Raw genomic sequence first — 16,544 nt, 5'->3', positions numbered from 1 at the left:
ACTTCATCACGCCACCCTGTCCCCCCCCCCCCCCCTCCCCCTCCCCATCGCCCCACTTCAGCAGGCCCGCTCCCTCCTGCCACACCTATACACTCACTCTCACACACTCTCACACACACACACACACACACACACACACACACACACACACACACACACACACACACACACACACACACACACACACACACACACGCGCGCGCACACACACACACACACACACACACACACACACACACACACACACACACACACACACACACACACACACACACACACACACCGCTGCATCCATCAGTCAAGCGTTATTACATCAGACAGCCGTCATACTGGCAACCAATGGATCACATGCTAATGCGCCCGGACGCATCCACTCTGGAAATCTAAAGTATCAGTCTTTAGGTGTGTGTGTGTGTGTGTGTGTGTGTGTGTGTGTGTGTGTGTGTGTGTGTGTGTGTGTGTGTGTGTGTGTGTGTGTGTGTGTGTGTGTGTGTGTGTGTGTGTGTGTGTGTGTGTGTGTGTGTTATAAGAGAGAGGTACTGTAGGAAATAGAAATGTCTACTCTTGTGCATTGAAGAAAAGTTTTGCAGAGTAGAGCAAAGAGATAAATACTCTTTTCTTTTTATATAGATGAGATTATAATAAAGTACAAAGCGTATACCTCTTTGATGTAATAATCGTAGAAATGTTGTTATTGGACACTTACCATTTTGGCCGGCTGGTAGACTTGACGACGGGAGACATGCCATCTCTGTACAGGCTCTTGGTCTTGGAGAAGTTGACCACGTTGAAAATGACTCTCTGAAAAACAATGAAGACGAATTAAAATCAACAAAAATAAAACCCAGTGGAGATTGTATCACTATCGGCACCACGGATCACTGTTGTTATGGGTGTGTCTGCATTTTCTCAGCACTTTTAGTTGTTATATGCAGACGGATAAAAGGAGGCTACGAGCTGCCAAACGTATATAAAGTATTAAAACGAAATGTCCTTTGGTAATGTTTTTTAAACAAAGAAAAAGCACGAGTCAGTCAGGCCTCACAGATATGCATTAGCGTGCAACTTTGTTCAATTGCAAGAAACCACAGGGAACCTTTTATATTTGGACAAACTAATTAGAAACAAGCAAAATGTGAGCATCTGAAAAGCTAAAATGGCAAAACAGCATGTTCCAAAAAGCCATTAATTGTCTTTGATTCTTTATAATTATATCATTCGACATGAGAGTGGCTGTCAAACGTAAACCCTTAAAGTCCGGAGAAAGCTCACAACTCTATATCTTGCCAAGCGTATTTGTCTAATATCGAGTCAGAATATGTCTTTTCACTTGATATAACAGGGTATGTGCAGGAGTCCTGAAGTCAAATGTAAAACCTTTTAAGACCCTTCCCATACATGTTAAGACCTCATCTCCACTTGGAGTTCTAACCGGTTACCTTGGCGACACACTTTACCTCACATTGACTATATACAGTACTGATTGTCCTTCCTCCTTATCTTCCAACCATTTGGACGCAGACTTGCATTTCCCCATAACGATGTTGCTTAGCAACCGGCGTAAACGGACCTTCGTGCTATCAAGCAGTGAGCGTGCGATGTCCTGTTCAGATGACGTCAAATCCAACGGGATGCCATAAATAAAGTACACAGAATCACACTACACACCTACGCCATGATTACTTTCAGGCAGACTGTAGAACACAACCTCTTTGGACAATCTATATACTTATTGAGAACAAGCTACAAAATGTAATACCTTAGAAAATGCTGTTTAATACTTTTTAAGACCCCGCGGAACCCCTGTATAAGATCTAATAACTTAAGAAGTAACAATGCAATGAGAAACAGGGTCTTGTTTTAGACGATGCATCTTAAGTATTTTGTTAAGTTAAAGACTCTCAAACATCTCATTTGAAGTTGTATCTCACGATGTATTGGGAGATCACTAACTAACGTCAGAAAACAGAACACTTTTGAGCATGTGTGGCCTATTTTGTATCAACATTTCCTAATCCTGGTCAAATATAGTTCAAAATAAGTTTTCCCAGATAATTACAAGATCTGATTGATCTAAATCTCCCATCTTATTTCAAGAAATCGTAGCAAGCTAACCCTACCCTGAGGGAGCTAGTGGATCGCCGGAGCTGTTAGTAGAGATGTCCCGATCCGATCACGTGATCGGGGATCGGAGCCGATCACGTGATTTTTAAAAGATCGGAATCGGGAGAAAAAAATCGGGGATCGGGATTTTTAATTTTTTTAAATACTTTTTTTCAATTTTGTATTCAATGTTACAAAACAAAAATGACCATGTTCAAGTCTTAAAGTCATCCTGAGGCCTTAGTTTTGGTTTCAAATTACAGAACATCATGTATGTGTTGCTTCTTTGGGGCTTGTTTTCATAGACCTGGTTGCTTATTTCTCTCAAATCTGGCAACAGAGTGGGCAGGGCGCAGTGTCTAATTGTAGCAGTAAGCTAACGAGTACTGATAAGCTTTATTTTGTTTTGATCCAATGCTGCACAACTGAACTGATCCAATGCTGCTGTGAAAGAAAGAAGCTATATCCATGTTGGATAGAATATCCAATTTAAATTAAAAAATAACCTTAAGGGACAACTTGAATGCTTTTTTTTCTCTTAATGCATTGGATAAAGATCGGATCGGGAAAAATCGGTATCGGCAAATTGTCAAAATCAAATGATCGGAATCGGATCGGGAGCAAAAAAAGGTGATCGGGACAGCCCTAGCTGGTAGATTAACATTAACATGTTATGTGTGGGCTGGACCTGCGATTCTTGCTCTTACCATGGAAACCCAACAATGGTGTAGCTGTATTAAAGTCAGAGTGGAAACAGTCGTGAGTAAATCAGATTTTGTCAGAAATCGGGAGAAATGCGGGAGAAATATAACCCCGGGAGGAAACCGGGAGAGGGCAATGAAATCGGGAGTCTCCCGCGAAAATCGGGAGGGTTGGCAAGTATGATGTAAATACCGACCATATTACGTCCAAAACAGTCGGGCATTGTTTCTGATAGCAACGTTTCTGATAGGGCCGTGGGTCCACATTTCAGATATTAGGGGGAGTGCAGCCTCTAACCTGCGAGGACATTATTCTCCCCCCCAGAGAGAAGACACCCCCAAACATTAAGCCTCGCCCGGAGCGCAGGACGGACGTCTGTCTCCACCTCCACTGGACCAAGGACTTTCTTTCTCAGCTAAAAATATTGAGGAACAGCCTTTCCTTCCTCCAACCTCTAGCATGCACGATTAGGATCAGGAGGGAAATGTGGAGAGAGATGGAGAGAGAGAGAGAGAGAGAGAGAGAGAGAGAGAGAGAGAGAGAGAGAGAGAGAGAGAGAATGAATAAATATACTTTTTAAAAAGTCAAATGAATGGCAATGGTAATACGTCGGCGAGGTAAATGAATCCTATTGATGGGGCATATCAAATTACCAACTAAGTCCAGGTGGTGGAAGTTAACTGGGTGCTCCTGAAATCCTATTACAGACTCCCCACCCTCCTTTTCTTTCTCCTCTCCTCCCCCCTCATCCATTTTCTCCCTTTTTCTCCCGTCTAGCATCAGAGGAATGGGGATTGCGGATTGTGGCAAGCTGATTCAGACTTAGGTAAAATGACATCTAACTGATGTTGAGACTGGCAGCAGGCTCCTGTAGCAGAGAGATAAGACCATTGCTGCTGGCATTTCAATTACACTTTACTGCCCCGCACATCTGTTGCGAGAGCTACTTTTCAGCCTTTTCCCCTCAGGCAAATACAGCCTCACTCTGACTCCACTGGCTTTCTTTGACTACACAGCCTCCTTCCTCATTCTTTATCCACAACAAATTCAGATTGTCTTCCTCCTTAGCCTCACTCTACCCACTGTTTGTAATCTATTTGTTCGGCCTGTTTAACTCAGAGGAAGGCAGAGGCTGTACAGATAGTGACGTAAGAAAAGGAAAAACAAGGCATAGAATAACACGGCAGAAAGGTGGGAGACGGACAGTTAAGCCTCTGTCACACTGTCCCGAAATGGACACCCGATGGACACACGAATATGGAATTGTGAATTTTGCACGAAGATGGCCCCGAACCACACACGAAGGCAACATTTACATTACATTTAAGAAATACAACTGCAACGAAAGTAACACAAACGATTATGTTAAAGTATTATGATACTGTACTGATATTTTCAGACTTTGTTCTTTAATTTCTCCGTCTTTATATGTAGAAGATATTTTCTCCGTCATGTTGTTTCCATAGCAACAACAACTTCCTCGCCTTCAAAATAATATTTTATATCCTTTTTAGTTTCACAGAACACAAATTGGGTTATTTACATAATATGTTTACATGATTTTGTTGTGCAATAAAACAACCCGATGGACACACGATAAAGGAAAAGTTCAAATTCGGCTCTGATCGTAGCAACATCGGGACATTCGTGAGGGCCTCTTAAGCCATCTTTGGCATGCCAAAGATTTTGCCACCGCTCCCGAAGTTGCTGCCGGTGCTTGAGAAACTCCACCGGCGGTCATACGATGGCTTAAGATGTCCTCACGAATGGCCCGATGTTGTTACGATCAGAGCCGAATTTGAACATTTCCTTAATCGTGTGTCAATTTCGGGACAGTGTGACAGGGGCTTAAAGCAGAGAGGAAAGCAGGGAGGGACAGAGAGAAAGAAGATAATTACAAAGTGATAGATAAAGGTGGCAGACAGAACATTGCTGAGAGGTAGAGCAAATGAACTGGGCTCAGTGGACAGATGCAGAGGACACAGACAGGTGGGAGGCAAGCATACGGCACGTTGAAGTCTCAGTCTGTCTCCGTGGTTCTTAAGTTTTACTGAAGTTTAACGGATTAAAGGAGAGTCTTTGAATCTTGTAACTCAACATTGGATCAAAAAGTCAGTGTTGAACCTACGAGACAAGGGGAAGGGAGGAGAACGCTGGAAACATGACTAACAAGCTCAGAACAGCATGGGAATATGTTCCTCTTTAAAGATAAAAGGCTACATCTTTTAGTGTGGTATCTGCCATCTTCAAAGTATTCTCACACAACAGGTAATATGATATCTAAAGAGAAGTGTCTGCTCCTTTTTCATGTGTTTCCTTAAAGAGGCCCTACTATGCTTTTGGGGCTTCCCTTTCCTGTATTGGTTATAGGTGTTAGTGCATGTAAATGGTCTGCAAAGGCTAAAATCCATTGGAATCCTTTGTTTAGGCTAAGGGGCGGGACATCTCTAAGCGGTTGACCAATCACAGAGCCGGCCAGCTAACCAATCAGAGCTGACTGGGCTCTGGTTTCAGACAGAGGGTGAAAAGAGGTGCTGCAGCACAGGCATTATGAGAGAAATACCACACACACACACACACACACACACACACACACACACACACACACACACACACACACACACACACACACACACACACACACACACACACACACACACACACACACACACACACACACACACACACACACACACACACACACACACACACACATACACGTTTTTGTGTATTAAACAGTACTTTAGTAACTGTCTGGGTGATGTAATGAAAGATGGATGACCATTTTTCGTTTTCGTTTTCTCTGTTCAGTATAACGGTGGTTAGACTGAATCAGCTGAAGTTGTGTTCACTCACTATCAAGAGGACCGGTGCAATTTCTGGTATTCGTTTTTGCATGAAATTGTGCCTGCGTTTCAATCTGCTTAGACCACCTCTTATCACAAATCCCAGCACGAGGATCAATTTGTTTTGCCTTAGGCTGACAGAAGCTTTAACATCACCAAAACTTTCATGTGTGTTATGTTGCTCCTCTTTGACTTTGATTCACTCTTCTTTATATCAAGAACAGATTAAATACAACACACAGAATTGTACAGAATTAGACTCAAACAAACTGCTGTTGGCTGATTCACCAGATCGTTAAAACCAGGACCAATTTAGACCACGTGTGTGTGTGTGTGTGTGTGTGTGTGTGTGTGTGTGTGTGTGTGTGTGTGTGTGTGTGTGTGTGTGTGTGTGTGTGTGTGTGTGTGTGTGTGTGTGTGTGTGTGTGTGTGTGTGTGTGTGTGTGTGTGTGTGTGTGTCGCCTTGGAAGATTTAATTAGGCTGGGAGCAGTTAGAAGAGATTAACATCCATGCTGTCTGAGCTGTCATGTCGGCGGAGCGTGTCAAAGCCCTGCGCCGTCCCCATCACTGCCGAATTACAGACTGGAACAGGTGTCTCTGCGGTGTCACAACATACACACACTCACACACACACTACACTACACGGATGACAAAAAGAAATCCTTAAATATTGCATTCAAAGTATTGCATTTTTCTGAAATTGAAAACAGTTGAAGATTACAACATGCATGAACCTTAATGGTGCAAATAAGACTTTCCCTCTCTCACAGCAGCAAGCCATGTAACTGCAGGGACTTAATGAGGTAGTTCATCAAAACCAATGACTCAAGAAACACTTTCTTGCAAAACCCAAATAAATCTTCAAAAAGTCTCCTTTTGAAACATGAAACTAATCACAGGGTACCAGGGAACATGTGCTGTTTAAAGGACCCCTATCATCAATATATCACAGGTCTCAGATATATACAGAACCTGTCTCTGATTGGCTGAAACACCAAACAGATCATTGCAGCATTACCCATAATCCCCTCTGTTTCAGCCCTGTTTCAAACGTGCTGATTCTCTGTCTGTTACTTTAGATGAAAATAAGGAGCCCCTCCCCACGCCCCTCTGAGAGACATTTGGTTACAAAGAACTCAATGGTGCTCTAGAGGAGATTCAGGTGATAAGGGGGGGGGGGGGGTGGTTACCTTGGTTGCTGATTGGCTAATGGTTACACAAGACAAAACATCTTTATGACATCATAAAGTGGCCAAAATCAGATCAGCTAATTTTCAGACAGGTTTTTATAGAAATGGATCAAAAAGAGAGAGAATCTTTGTTCCTGAAACTTTCAGAGTCTCTTTCCACAGAGGGGACACATGTTGATGTAGAAGAGACATGGAGAAGAGGGGACACATGTTGATGTAGAAGAGACATGGAGAAGAGGGGACACATGTTGATGTAGAAGAGACATGAAGAAGAGGGGACACATGTTGATGTAGAAGAGACATGAAGAAGAGGGGACACATGTTGATGTAGAAGAGACATGAAGAAGAGGGGACACATGTTGATGTAGAAGAGACATGAAAAAGAGGGGACACATGTTGATGAAGAAGAGACATGAAGAAGAAGGGACACATGTTGATGTAGAAGAGACATGAAGAAGAGGGGACACATGTTGATGTAGAAGAGACATGGAGAAGAGGGGACACATGTTGATGTAGAAGAGACATGAAGAAGAGGGGACACATGTTGATGTAGAAGAGACATGAAGAAGAGGGGACACATGTTGATGTAGAAGAGACATGAGGAAGAGGGGACACATGTTGACGTAGAAGAGACATGAAGAAGAGGGGACACATGTTGATGTAGAAGAGACATGAAGAAGAGGGGACACATGTTGATGTAGAAGAGACATGAAGAAGAGGGGACACATGTTGATGTAGAAGAGACATGAGGAAGAGGGGACACATGTTGATGTAGAAGAGACATGGAGAAGAGGGGACACATGTTGATGTAGAAGAGACATGAAGAAGTGGATTTTGCGTAATACAGTAGGTGACCTTTAAGGGAATCGTCTAAATGAGTGTTTACCCACCCTCTTTGCTAACCTTTAAACAAACTAGCAGCCGCTGGGTTCGGCACTGAAATAGCCCCCGCTTCGGGATAGGATTGCATTTAGGACCAAACGCTGTCTTTTGATCTCCATCGATCCAGACTGTGGGCAGATAGCATTGCTTCCTGGAAGAAGCCAGGATGAATTATTAAAGAAAGCGTTCTAAATGTGAAGTCTAAGACCTCTACAGAGAGAATGAGCTCTTTGTCCTTTTGAGAGTGATGGAAGAGCAGACTTTACTGATCTGAAAAATAAGTCTGCAGAATGTGAAAGCTGTTACCGGGAAGATTAGCTTCTGAGACCACATTACCTTTCACCAAGGATGTTCTTTTTCTGTGAAAGTGATTACAGAAAGGTTACTGATCGGATTCTTTGTTTCGTGGTGGAAGACTGTTGCATTGTGGGTCTAGACAAAAATATATTTTGGAGTGAATCTGATACACACTTTTATATTTCACTGTTGTAAACATTGCAAGCAAGGGCATTTGTGCTGCATTTAAAAAGTGTTTAAACGATTGCACACAATATTTTTTGAACAGAGTGGCGAAGTCCCTCCCTTTCCGGGGACATCCATGGGACCTTATTTCGGGAAAAGTATGTGTTGAAGTCAATGGAGAGAGAAAGGTTGTCTTTCGATCCCGTTTGAATTGTGCCACGAATTACACATAAGATGTTTGTCAATTTAAAAGATAATTTTGTAAGTCAAAAAAATAAAGATGTGTGGTAAAACTGTGAAGTAACACTTTGTTTTGTGTGAAACCGCTCAATGAACTACATCTCCCATCTCGCACCACACACCAAGACGGCCGTCACGTTGGCACATTTCACTTCTTTCTTTCAGAATGAGGCGGAAAGTATTAAAAGAGGTGAAAATCACTACAAGTCTGGGCATGTTGAGAGCTGTACACACACACAAGGGGAGTTAGTCGGTTCCTAAGAGCCAGCATGCGGGACCGGGACTCTGGGATTTGTAGTCTTTCTAATTGCATATTTTTCACAGTCTTATATTTCAACAGTTTTACGACAAAATGTGACTTTTTTGACATGGAAATTATTTTTTAAATTGACAAACATCATGTGTGTAATTCGTGGCACAATTCAAAAGGGATAATCTTTCTCTCTCCATTGACTTCAACACATTTTCCGAAATAAGGTCCCATGGGGCGGAAGTAGATGGAGGGGACTTCACCTCTCTATAGGAACAATCCAGTAAACGTCACTTCAAGTAACAACAACAACAACAACAACAACAACTGAGACACTACAACACCAAAGTCAGATTTAAAGGGACCATCCAAGCAGCACCTGAAGGCACCATTCACCAAAAGCAGGTCTTATAAACAGTAAAACACTTAAATGGCTCAGGTTTTACACAAAGACATATTGAGGAACTAAAGTATATTCAAGTGGTTTAAGATTGACTTGATTTTGGAAACAAGAACATGTTTTGTCAACAACAATGGATCCTATTTGCCTTTATTTTTGTTTACTTACATAATAATGTGAATAAACCTTTAATATTAAAACCAGTATATTACTTTTTTGAGTGTGTCATATTGTGCATTGATATTTATTGTATAAAAACAATTCTCAAGTTACCTTTAATAAAATGATAACTATATTGCACACAGCTGATGTAAACAGAGTGTTTGCTGCAGAGTGAGTACAGCTCAGAGAGATTGTCTCATCATAGTTTTGGCAAGAATCCATTGTGCTGATGGATCTATGTGAGAGCAATTGAAACTCTTCCAGGAACTCTTGCTTTTCGCTGACCCTGGTCTCCGGCGGGAACACAAATGTAATTGTTTTAACTTTCAAATCACTTAGACTTAGACTAGAAACATGGCCCAGTGGAGAAACATTGTCCCATCAGGTACCAGATGAAGTTTCCTGTACTCATCACCAGACTCTGGTTCATGGATTCCCCTTTGATTCAATGTGATTTTTCTAACAGCGCAGCAGCAACCGATGTGTGAGTCAGGCCCAATCCCAAACCACTCCCTCGACCCTACCCCTCTGTGAGGTAGTGAACTCCCTGGAGGGACACTCGCAGCTCAACGAGGCTCCCTCCTGTCAGGCGGAGGGAGTAATAACAGCGGCAAGCTTTGGGACGGCCTCCCCTCTCTCCGGCAGAAACAGGAAATGCCGTAACTGTGTAGCAACGGTTTCAAATCAGCATCTCAAAGTTTAAATTAATAACTCAAATAAAACTCCAAACATCTTTAATTGTGTTACTTTTTTGTAAAGCTCTTTTAGTTTTAAACCTGATGTTTATAAGCTTCTTAGTTTCTGTAAATATACACAACTTTATAATAAAATGCACACATTTACCTTTTTCTAGACTAAACACAGGTATGATCCTAAGTTAAAACATATGACTCGTTATCATGAGGTTGTTAACATCGCAGTTTATCAGTGGATGTTTGCTGGAACTACTTGTTAACAGCTTGTTTCCTGACGGACACACACAGCGTGACTCCGGTCAGGTAGAGACCGGTCTCAAGTCAGCACCGCTGCAGACTCGCTGTTTGAGGGTTATGGCTAGAAAGGATCCGTCTTGTGTAAAACTCTCGCGAGAGTTTGGCTGAATGTCACGTGGCTGAATGTTTACGTTTGGCAGGTAGCCTTTCAGTTACGATCGTTAACATCAGTGGGCCACAGCAAATGATGATGAGAAGCTAAACTATCTATTAATTATGTCAATTACAGGGAGTGTGATTGTTGAAATAGGGTGTTAGCGATCTTGCTGGTATTCAAAGAAGAATGACAACACTGTAGATAACCAACACTATGGTTTATTTTTTATTCACAGGCAAGTCAACGTTGTCGCAATGAAAGTCCCAAGATAGCTCCTGGTTCAATAAAATGTTCCCTTGCAGTGTTTTACTATTAAGTCTGAGGTTTCTCTATTAATATTGCTGCTGCATTAATGTGTGTGTTGCATCATGTTACTGCTGTAGATGTGTTTCCGAGCCGCTCCGATTACAACGAGAGTTACAACGAGAACGTGACGTCATATTTACACTAGACGGATCCTTTCTAGCCATAACCCTGTTTGAGGGCTTGTTAGCCCACTCCCCCTCCACACCGCTCCACACTCGTTGGTTTGGAACAGCTCTTAATGTGGCCTACCCTCCGCGCGAACGGAGGGGTAGGGTGTAGGGGGCGAGAGACCGAATAGAGGTTGAATATTTAACTATATTTGAGCGGTGTTAGAGTTATTTAACGACGCTTTTACAATATAAAAAACATGCACATTTTGTATTCTACATTTGTGCTAATGTTCTCATTATAAACCAACAACTGAACAGCACACTATAATGTATTATGCATCACGTTTCAAATCATCACAACGACTGCTGCTCTAAAATGTTTAAAATCATATGATAATGTCAAACAACCTGACTATCAGAGTATGCAATGGGCATTATACTCTGCATACAGCTATGAGCAGAATATATATTATATATATATATAATTTACGGCTAATGTGAAATCCTAGAGCGGTGAAGTGATGCATAATTATACAGTACTTATCCTCACCTTGAAAATATTCTTCAGGTAATGGAAGCTTTTTGCAAACCCATGTTTAACTAGTGTAGTGATCCGTCTGTCGAATATTAAACTCTTGAGATAGAGCCGCAGCTATATATGTAATCAAGTATTTGAACAATTATGTTAAACAAAAGCATTTTGAAAGAGTTCATCTTAATAATAAGGAGGAGGAATAAAAAGCAAATGAAAGGATATTTAAATCTTATCGCAGAAACATAACGTCTCAGTCAAACACTGTGCCCCTTAGTCTTGGTGTTGGTCACAGATATTCACGTGAACAAGAATAACATTAAGCAAGATACATGAACAGTGTGACACATAGCACTTCCTGGCAGGTGCCATTTAAAACTGAAATGTCGGAGGTAGATACAGATCCCTGTAGGCAGCTGTCACTTAGTTATTACCATTGAGGCTTTTTAGATAGTGGGTGGGCTGTAGCTAAGAAAGCTCCAACTAAAGCCCCCTCCCTCCGACACAAATACAGGAAAGAGGAACCACAAAAAGAAAAGGCTCCTTTAACCCTTAGATGCCCGAGTGACTGGAGCCTACACTCTTCCATTAGTGGGTCAAAAAGGACCCGTATTAGAATAATATGTGTTTTTATGTACATTTTTTCATTTTGGTTAAGAACAATCACTTAGTATTATATTTTGGTTCACACTAGAAATATTTTATATTTAATTTTTCACTATTTATCATTTTAGACATTTCTTTTACATTTAAAAAAAAAAAAAGTTTTCCCATAGAAAAACATTTTTGACCCAGTTATGGAAGCTTGGGGAGTAATATACAAAAGTAAATTTAAAATTAGAATGGCATGATATCCAAAACATGTTTTTTGAGGAATAGCTGGAATATGAAATGATAAAAAATGTAATTACAAAGAAACCACCTCACCGGGTCAAAAAGACCCACCTTTGCATCTAAGGGTTAAATATAGGCTACTGTATCAACACAGGTGCACGGCCAGCGCCGCACATGAAGTTTTACTGATGTTTAACACATTCAAGGAGAGTCTTTGGATCCTGTGACTCAACATCGGATCACAAAGTCAGTGTTGAACCTACGAGACAAGGAGAAGGGAGGAAAACCCCTGGACAAGTAACTAACAAGCACAGAACACCATTTTCATCCATCCATCCATCCATCCATCTTCTCCCGCTTATCCGTGGTCGGGTCTCGGAGGTATCAGTTCCAGCAGAGAGCCCCAAACTTTCTTTTCCCTGGCCACATCAACCAGCTCTGACTGGGGGGTCCCAAGGCGCTCCCAGGCCAGAGAAGAGATATAATCCCTCCACCTGGTCCTAGGTCTACCCCTCGGTCTCCTCCCATCCTTACTAGGTGCCCAAACCACCTCAACTGGCTCCTTTCGACGCGAAGGAGAAGCGGTTCAACTCTGAGTCCCTCCCGGATGACTGAACTTGTCACCTTATCCCTAAGGGAGACACCAGTCACCCTGCGGAGAAAACCCATCTCGGTCGCTTGTATCCGCGACAGCATTTTCATTTCATTTTAAACCTTTATTTAAGCAGGTGAATCCCATTGAGAGAGACCTGCTGCAAGTAGGTTCCACATGAAGACAGAAAAACCAAAAACAACAGAAAAACAAAAAGGACGTCATACAACATAAAAACAGGGATTTACAATTTACCTATCGACATTTACAGGAACCAACAGCATCAGATTGCATAGCATCTATCCGAGCTTTAAAAACATGCATTCTTTTTGCAGACTGTTCCAAGTTAGAGGAGCTGCCCACCTAAAAGCTTTCGTCCCTAACTCAGTCCTAGCACTTGGCACATTTAACAAAACCACAGCATGAGATCTCAGGCAATAGCTACTTTCAACTCTCCGTGTGGTCAGAGAGCAGATGCGAGATGGTAGTTTACACTTTAAGCTTTTAGCTGTAGCTAACAAAACTAAAGCCCCCCCCCCCCCTCCACCACAAACACAGGAAATAGGAACCACAAAAAGCAAAGGCCCCTTTAAAGCTTCTATTCTATTTTATTGTATTTATCTGTTTCATTGTGTTGCACTGTGGAAGGAGCATGTGACCTCAGTTTCAAGTGTCAAGGCTTTTAATGTCATTTGTGCAGCAACCCTGTCTCCTAAAAATTACGTTCCCACAGAACTAAACTGCATTCTCAATTACGTTTAGCAAGAAACATATTTTCTCCCACTTTACGTTTCTTATGAACTTCTCTTAAATACGTTTATTTTCTACATATCTTTGCCATTTATTATCTTGTTTATAATAATGATAATAGTAATTTATAAATATCATTTTAGAGCACACATTTGAAATGCAGCTACAGTGTATTTATGACAATGAAAATCTTAGGTCACAGGCTCCCCCAACTTAAGATGTTCACTGAGAAATCTACACTGTAGCTGCTGTCGGCACAAATAACAATAAAAGCCTTGCATCTTGAAAAGCTAGCTGCATAAACACCTGTGCTCTCCCAATGCATAACAAAAGACTTTCAAATCACATTTCTATAATACAATTCACATAAAATGCTTATTTTTTCACATTCGGTGAAAAGCAGAAGCCCTTTTCGGTGGGTCTGAGGTGTCTCCCCAGGGTGGCGTTATGTTGGAGGCCGGCTAAAGCAGGGCGGCTCAGCTGGGGTAAAGCTGCGGTAAAGCTCGGTGACAGAGAGGAAGGTCACAGGACAGAGAGAGGGGGCAGAGCGGTGACAGGGAAACACTGAGGGACAGCCTGAAGCCCTGTGGGAGGGGCGGAGATCACGGCCCTGTATGTGAGGGGTGGAAGGTGTGTGTGTGTGTGTGTGTGTGTGTGTGTGTGTGTGTGTGTGTGTGTGTGTGTGTGTGTGTGTGTGTGTGTGAGAGGGAGATAGGGGTACAGGGCGTGACTCCTTCAGGATGCATGACCTTGAGTTCAGTCTGCTCTACATAACCTGACAGACTGCTCACCGAGTCGCACACTGACAATGTCATCCGGTACAGCTAAGTGTCAACAATGTCACTAACACAAGAACCCCCCGGACACACACACACACACACACACACACACACACACACACACACACACACACACACACACACACACACACACACACACACACACACACACACACACACACACACACACACACACACACACACACACACACACACACACACACACACACACACACACACACACACACACACACACACACTACCCCCTCGCCCCCTCTGCTCCCCGCCACACCTGAAGGTAAACTGACAAAACAACACAGTGATATTCCTACAGTAGTTCTGGTTTGTTTGTACTTAGTGTGAGATGCCCCATGGAAAAGCGAGCTAATATGCGGGGGAAGTTGTGAGATACATAGCTATTGATCCTGGGGGCCACGAGTCCCAGCAGCAGCCTTTTAAATGTCAGCTTTTAATTTCCTTCTCCCTTCTTCACTGAGATAGATTTATTCAAAGCAGTGCTGTTCCAAGAGATATCAGATAGCACGGTGACAGTCTTTTAAAGAGCTTTTGTTTGGTTTAGGCATTCATGGCTTTTTGTATCAGACTCTTTTATTCGAGCTGAGGAGGAGGAAGTTTCTGTATTGGGCGCCGAGTTAAAAGGCAATCTCTTCCTTCCATTGTAAGGCGATGTACAACTGGAACTTCTTTAATTAGGGCCTCTCGCACACTGAGTGACAGAAATGGCCAATACCCTCCAGACACTGATGGAGGTCACACACACAAACACACACATTCGAAAAAACAGAAACCGTTTGTGTTACGAAGTACAATTACAGCTAACACAATGAACTAGTTGTGAAAATAACATTGCTTTACTTCTACGGAAGCCTTTTTTTGTGTCTTGATTTAATTACCGAGCCACATACAGAAACATGGCAACATTTTAATGGGATCACACGTGTTTCCATGTTGTGATTCGATAACGTGTGTATATGTGTGCAGCGTTTGCTCTTTTCCCAGTCGATATGTTGTAGAATGCGTCATGGTCAGCTAGCCACAAATTGTCAGATGTATAGGGACTCGAGTTGCTGTAGTGTGGTTTATTATTGGACAGGGTGTTTGGACAGCTCCCTGGAAATAAACCTCTCTGTTCTTTGAACTGCATCCCCTTTTATTACCACCCTGCCCCTTACCTACAGCTAAAGCCACACACAACACACACACACACACACACACAACACTCACACACACACACACACACACACACACACACACACACACACACACACACACACACACACACACACACACACACACACACACACACACACACACACACACACACAAAGCAGAAACATACTCCCATATGTCCAGAAATAGCACAGTAGGTGTTCTTCTTATTCACTCAGAAAACTAGTATATAGAGCAGTGTTTCTCAAACGTTTTTCAACCAAATAAAAATATTATATATATCCAAAATCACATCGTTTTTCTAGAACAGATTACAAATCGCCTGAAAATGGTACAAGTGGCTGAACATGTGTGATGAAGCTTTGCGCTGAAACTTAAGCTCGCTCCATTGCGGAGATATTCCCGCGAGAGTGCGGAAAACTTATTTATTTCAAATGTGAACCAATATACTCACGGACCACTAGGGGCGCTTAAGCGGACCACACTTTGAGAAGCACTGATACAGAGGCATGGTAGGGATGTCCAGGTTAGATGTTTTGGCCCTGGTTTGAGTTAATTTATATTAAATATACGCTGCAGAGTGTCACCCATCCATCCATCCATCTTCTCCCGCTTATCCGTGGTCGGGTCTCGGAGGTAGCAGTTCCAGCAGAGAGCCCCAAACGTCCCTGTCCCTGGCCTCATCAACCAGCTCTGACTGGGGGATCCCAAGGCGCTCCCAGGCCAGCGAAGAGATATAATCCCTCCACCTGGTCCTAGGTCTACCCTTTGGTCTCCTCCCATCCTAACTAGGTGCCCGAACCACCTCAAACTGGCTCCTTTCGGACACGAAGGGGGAGTGGTTCAACTCCGAGTCCCTCCCGGATGACTGAACTTCTCACCTTATCCCTAAGGGAGACGCCAGCCACCCTGCGGAGAAAACCCATCTCGGCCACTTGTATCCGCGATCTCGTTCTTTCGAGTCTCATCCAATACTAATATTTACCTAAAAGTGGATTGAAACAGATGTAGCCCACTAAATCGTATGCATCTTATTTTTCACAGGCTACTTTTTCATATGTGTGTTTTGATAACGTTAATTCAATCGCACAATTTGCTCCCATGGTAGAGCCTGGCTGTGGGG

General features: G+C 42.5%; 1 protein-coding gene across 1 annotated transcript in view; it reads right to left on the bottom strand.

Moving 5' to 3' along the window:
* Window positions 1-16,544, bottom strand: part of agbl4 (AGBL carboxypeptidase 4) — a 420,169-nt gene that overhangs the window by 258,465 nt on the left and 145,160 nt on the right. The window contains exon 4 of the mRNA XM_079651018.1: window positions 707-801. Within this exon, the coding sequence (XP_079507144.1) occupies window positions 707-801 (95 nt within the window). The remainder of the gene's footprint in view (window positions 1-706; window positions 802-16,544) is intronic.

This window comes from Notothenia rossii, assembly GCF_949606895.1.
Source record: "Notothenia rossii genome assembly, chromosome: 1".
Classification (NCBI taxonomy): Eukaryota; Metazoa; Chordata; class Actinopteri; order Perciformes; family Nototheniidae; genus Notothenia; species Notothenia rossii.
This window is presented reverse-complemented; position numbering and strand designations above follow the sequence as displayed.